This window comes from Mus caroli, chromosome 2, assembly GCF_900094665.2.
Source record: "Mus caroli chromosome 2, CAROLI_EIJ_v1.1, whole genome shotgun sequence".
In the NCBI taxonomy this organism is placed as follows: domain Eukaryota; kingdom Metazoa; phylum Chordata; class Mammalia; order Rodentia; family Muridae; genus Mus; species Mus caroli.
Genome location: NC_034571.1, coordinates 81,696,292 through 81,702,238, shown reverse-complemented (window position 1 = coordinate 81,702,238; position 5,947 = coordinate 81,696,292). Strand labels below are relative to the sequence as shown.

The following is a 5,947-nucleotide window of genomic DNA, read 5'->3' as shown; positions in this document are numbered from 1 at the left end:
TTTTTTCCCCAGGATCATCTCCCTAAAGATCAGTCAGAATGATCCGTGCCCCACCCACACTCCAGGATCAGGCTTTCAGGAGCCTGGTGAGGAATGAAGTATTGACCATCTCTAATGCAGAGTGCCTAATAAGGGAATTCTTCCCACCTCTGTTCAAGGAGGCCAGCACTCAAAAAAATGCAAAGACAATTAAGATCCTGGTGGAGTACTGGCCATACCCTTGCCTTCATGTTGGGTTTTTGATTGATAAACCCAACTTTCAGATCTTTCAGGCTATACTGGATGGAGTAGACACATGGCTGAAACGGAAGTATCGCCCCAGGTAAGCTGAATACCAGGTAAATGGCTGGTGGTGGCACACGCCTTTAGTTCCAGCACTTGAGAGGCTGAGGCAGGTGGATTTCTGAGTTTGAGGCTAGCCTGGTCTACAGAGTGAGTTCTAGGACTGCCAGGGCTATACAGAGAAACTCTGACTCAAAAAAACAAATAAACAAACAAACAAACAAAAAAACCTGTGATAAGAATATGGTAAAAGATGGATCAGAGGCTTTGGCTGGTGTCTTAGAGAGCTATAGGTACCTGGAAAGCTTGTGAGTCTTTGTATAGTAAATTATGAGATATAGGTTGGTACAGCTTTAGCCACAGAAGAATGACCCTGTCCCTGCGTCTCCACCAGTTAACAGAAATAGGATCTGATATGCAGATCAGTCACCCTTAATTCCAGCACTTGGGAGGCAGAGGCAGGTGAATCTCTGAATTTGAAGCCAGCTACAGAGCCAGGGATACACAGAAATGATCTGAAAAAATACAAACAAAAAGAAATAGGAACTGACATTACTCCCAAGACAACTGAATGGAGGGAAATAGGACAGGTCTTCAGATGCAGCTCAGGCAAAGTGCCCTTGCTTGACAACTAGAGGCTGTATTGGAGACCTAGTACTGGAAACCATGAGTATACAGAAGACAGCAGAACAAGGAACAAATAACACCAGAGATGATGAAAAAAAGTGTTGGGTCTCAATTTTCCTTCTAACACATCTCTTGTTTTATCCACAGGATGTGCAGGCTTAAAAAGGTTGACTTCAGGGATGCACAACATCATGCTTCCTTAGATATACAGGATGGGAGAGAGGGCAGAGACTACTTAGTAGGAACTATGCCTAAGAAGCAAATAGTGGAGGCCCACTCAAGAACAAGGAAAGAGCGTTTGAAGCTGTTCCATGACCTTTCCTTTATGTCTTCTCTGCATGAAGATAAACACCAAACACTGTTATTGGATTGGGCAAAGGAAAGGATGAGTTTCCTGCATCTGTGCTGTGAGAAGTTAGAGATAGGAGCAGTAGAAGTGTCCAAGGTCAGTAATGTGTTAAAATTTCTACAGCCAGAGTTCATCAAGGAGTTGGAACTGAATACAGTGGGGAATCTGTCCAAACTGGCAAAATTTGTACCTTTCATTAGAAAGATGAGAAACCTTCGGAAACTCATGCTAGTACGCACCTTTGGAACAAGGACTTTCACTCAAGAGGAGAAGCAGAACATCAGCAAGATCATTTCTCTGTTCTGCAAACTCAGCTGTCTCCAGCAACTCACTATTGATGATGTCTATTTTCTCACAGACCAGATGAAAGAGCTGCTCAGGTAAGAAAGGATGAAGAACCGTCACTGTTACCAGAGTAAACCTCTCACATTAGAGAGCAGTGGGCACTACTACTCTCTGCGGGCCAATGTGCATTTAACAGTGAACATGGAAACATGATCTTGTTTCATCTTAAATGATCACTCAGAAAGCTGAGCAATGAAGTGAAGTAGATTATATGGAGAGAGCTGCTGTGGCAGAAGTCCAGTATCCAGTAAGGTTTCCTGCATAGCAATTCTATCTGATCTAATGTGAAGGAATGGGAAAGAGAAGAGGCCACTCTCTACATAGGGAGGGCTCAGATCTGTAGTTTCCCAGGTGAGCTCTGTGATTCAATTAGATGGAAGATTAGATTGGGAGAACAGACCCTCCCCTTCCCCTAATTCCTAAATTGTATAAGGCTCTTTGGAGACCAGGACTGGGCTAAGTGGGTCAGGGAATGCAAGGGCTGGGGTTGAGTGAGGGTCAAGTTAAGACTGAGGATGTAAAGATTTATTTCAGGGAGTCAATGATTTTTCAGAAGCCATCTTGATACACTGTCATGGATTCCAACTTTCCTCTTCCTGTGGTCCCTATTAACCTAAAGACTAAATCTTGGTCCTTGTTTTCAGAGAAGACTAGGAGAGTTAGCTGTAGAATTAGCCAGACCCACCACGACGGTGATATCCTCATGTCAAAATGGTGTAACTTCAGTAAACCAACAGGCCAAACAGCATACCATCCCATGGTCACTCTGACCCCAACCATGTGATCTCTCCCTAGGTGTCTGGAGGCCCCATTGGTGTCCCTCAAGATCACCCTGTGCCAGCTCTCTCAGTCAGACTTGAAGTCATTTGCCCAGCGTTGGAACTACAGTCAGCTTAGACATCTATGCTTGAGAGGTGTCACTTTAACTAACCTAGATGTCAAGCCTCTAAGAGATTTCTTAAAGCATGTTGCAGCTAACCTGCAGACTCTGGACTTAGAAGACTGTAGGATGGATAATTCTCACTTCAGGACCCTTCTGCCTGCCCTGATCAAATGCACCCAACTTACTAGCATCAATTTGTATGACAATGACATTTCTGAGAATGTCCTGGAGAACTTTTTGCACCGTACTACCAATCTGAGCCAGCTCACCACAGAAATGTATCCTGCTCCATCAGAGGTCTATAATGAGTCGAAATATGTTATAGTAGAGATATTTATTCAGCTTTGTGCTGAACTCATGAACAAACTCATGGAAGTAAGGCAGGCCAATTCAGTGTGCTTTGGTTCCTATTCCTGTTATGAATGTGATGATCGTTATTTATATGAAGATGATGGGGATGTCACACTTTGTTTGTGCCAAGAGTAACATGAGGAATATTCCTTTGGGGTACTAAGAAATTCCTAGGGACTGGTCTCTCATCCAGAGAACCCAAACCACATGGCTTTGGACATTTTTCAATGTGATGAAACAATGATCCAAACTCCAGTCAGGATTGACTCTTCACTGGCTTTCTCCTATCTATGAAATTATGGTCAGATCCTGAAAACGTGCTATTCTCTCTGTGCTTCCAGTCATTAGTTGGTCCTCAAGATTGTAGTCAGAACAGTTCTTTGTACACAGTAATGGAGGGATAGGATGTCTAACCTTGTTTCACATGACCTCTCAATGTGCAATGGGGATATTCTGATATTCCCCCTTCTGCATCTGCCTGGTGGGTGGGTCATGTGTAAAAGTCTTCAAAGTAGCAATGTATGTCAAGTCAAATCTTTTTTTTTATTAAAAAATTATTTATTTATTTATTTATGTATTTATTTATTTATTTATTTATTTATTTATTTAATGTAAGTACACTGTAGCTGTATTCAGACACACCAGAAGAGGGCATCAGATCTCATTAGGGGTGGTTGTGAGTCACCCAGTGGTTGCTGGGATTTGAAATTCGGACCTTCGGAAGAGCCGTCATCTCACTAGCCTGCCAAGCCAAATCTTGAGGAAGGTAGTTTTGATGAATAAGTATCAGATTGCAATCCAGAGTAGTCAGTCTAGTAGGAGTTGTCTGGGTATCAAAGATAGCTGAAACAGAAGAAAACAATGAAGAAAGAACAAAGGAGTGGGGCCTCAGCCACCTTTTTAAATCCTTTTTCTTTCTAATGATTCATTGTAGTTTAGACTGGCCTTGAATGCCTCATCCTCTTTCTCCCACTTACAAATTAATGAGGTTGCTGAAAGATAACCTCCAAGGCCAGCTTATAGACCACCTGGCTATGAGGCCCTATTTGTTCTTCAGGACTCTCAACCTCTGATTGGCCTCTTGCACATTAAGTACTCCAGTAGTCTCTGTCCTTTAAAAGAATTGCCAGTCCCTAGGAACTATATAACAGATGTGCTGGAGTCTACCCATATGTTCCCTTGCATCTATATAATCAGGTGTCAATAAAGAATGTACCGAACCTTTTGGACTTTTTTTTCTTTGTTAGGTTGTTATGGTTAGTTAATAAGTAAATCTTTTTATTTTTATTTTTTTAAAGGGCTGGCGAGATGGCTCAATGGGTAAGAGCAATGACTGCTCTCTTGAAGGTCCTGAGTTCAAAACTCAGCAACCACAAGATAGCTCACAACCACCCAGAATGAGATCTGATGCCCTCTTCCAGTGAATCTGAAGTCAGCTACAGTGTACTTACATGTAGTAAAATATATGGTTAGCCAGGATTGCTCAATGGGCAAAGGATACAATAATGGCAATATTGGGATAAATGGAAGGGGAAGGGCTAACGCTCAGTGTTGACCTCTGACTTCCACAAGCATATAATAGCAAGAATGACGTGCTGTGTGTGCAGACACAAAATAAACATAGTGTTACATTCCATTAAATATTATGAATGGATTCTGATTATAAAACATATATGAAAAAAAGCAAGTTTACTATTTTAGATTATAATTATACATTTCTCCCATTTCTTAAAAACTCCATATGCCACTCATTGTTCCTGTTCAAAACTGGCCTTCTTAAAAAGTGCATATATTTATTTATTTATTTTATTTATTTTTTGTTTTGTTTTGTTTTGTTTTGTTTTTGAGACAAGGTTTCCCTGTATAGTCCTGGCTGTCCTGGAACTCACTCTGTAGACCAGGCTGGCCTCGAACTCAGAAATCTGCCTGCCTCTGCCTCCCAAGTGCTGGGATTAAAGGCGTGCGCCACCACCACCCGGCACATATATTTATTTATACATAGATAATATATTATATCCCAATTGTATAGTATCAATTACATATATGTTTTCAGAGCCACCTATTACATTCTGGACAAACATTAAAGTCTGACCAGAGAAAGGGTGGAGGGACACCTGTTAAGTTCAAGAGTACTTGTTCTTGCAGGAGACCAGTACCCTTGCATTGGCTTGCAACCCTCTAACTCCAGTTCCAAGGAACCAGACACCTCTTGTGACCTCCACAATCACTGCATGTACTTGTTACACACACAAAATAAATACTCAAACTATGGAGACAAAATTAAGCTTAGGGAATTTGGACCTGGGTTTAGTCTCCAGAACCCAGGTCAGGTACTTAAGAAATAGTTGTATCTCCAGTTCTAGCTTATCTGAAGCTCCTGACCTCCTTATGCACCTGTACTTAGGTATTTTACCTACCCAACCTGGAGACCCATACCTGTATTTGAAAAGGCTAGCTTGACTCCATGACAGGTTTCAGATTGGCAGTCTAGGAGACTAGGTCAAAGAACTGAGCAAGTTTAGGCAAGCTGAGGCAAGTCAGTTACTAGAAAAAAAACCCAGGCTTCAGCTCCCACACTCCCAATAATGGTTCTGGAGTGAATGGCGAGAGATAGAGTAAGATAAAGCTCATGTCCCCCAAGATTCCTCAGCAACAGTTTCTAGCCCCCAGCTCCAGTAACAGTTCTCGAATGTCAGAATTCTCCTAATGTGCTTTAAATTGGGCTTGCAAGCTTACTTAGTTGTCTATATTGGCAATGGGAGACCCCAGCATGCTATACTTCTGCAGAATAAAACACTGCATTTATATACTATTTGAGTCCTGGGGTAGCATTCTTTGATAAATTATGGACCCTTACAATTGGGGTCTTGTCCTGTGATTTCCTGGAGACCTTCTGATCCAAATGGTGGAGTGTTTTTCCCATTAGTAAGGCCAGGTATCTGGTTGTCTTTTGTCTTGTCCATGTCTATGTTTCTGCTTGTGGTTTAATTCTGTTTCAGGCTTAATCTGGAGGTCAAGAGGGGCAAAGCAGTCTCATATTTTGATCACCAGACCAGGGACAATGGAGTACACACCCAATCCCCTACCAGAAGCAGGAGAATTTGCTAGTT

At 41.9% G+C, this 5,947-nt stretch overlaps 1 protein-coding gene across 1 annotated transcript; it reads left to right on the top strand.

Annotated features, from left to right (window-relative positions):
• The first annotated feature begins 38 nt into the window (after positions 1 to 38).
• On the top strand, positions 39 to 3,403 carry LOC110290476 (preferentially expressed antigen in melanoma-like protein 7). Its single transcript, XM_021157027.1, has 3 exons — positions 39 to 322; positions 1,057 to 1,638; positions 2,399 to 3,403. The coding sequence occupies exons 1-3, from the start codon at positions 39 to 41 to the stop codon at positions 2,970 to 2,972; spliced, it is 1,440 nt and encodes a 479-aa protein (XP_021012686.1). The 3' UTR covers positions 2,973 to 3,403.
• Positions 3,404 to 5,947: the final 2,544 nt, after the last annotated feature.

Excerpts from the sequence above, each read along its gene's own strand:
- LOC110290476 (XM_021157027.1), top strand. The coding sequence starts at position 39 with ATGATCCGTGCCCCACCCACACTCCAGGATCAGGCTTTCAGGAGCCTG. Across the intron at positions 323-1,056 it reads AAACGGAAGTATCGCCCCAG|GATGTGCAGGCTTAAAAAGG; the intron begins GTAAGCTGAATA and ends TTTTATCCACAG. Across the intron at positions 1,639-2,398 it reads CAGATGAAAGAGCTGCTCAG|GTGTCTGGAGGCCCCATTGG; the intron begins GTAAGAAAGGAT and ends ATCTCTCCCTAG.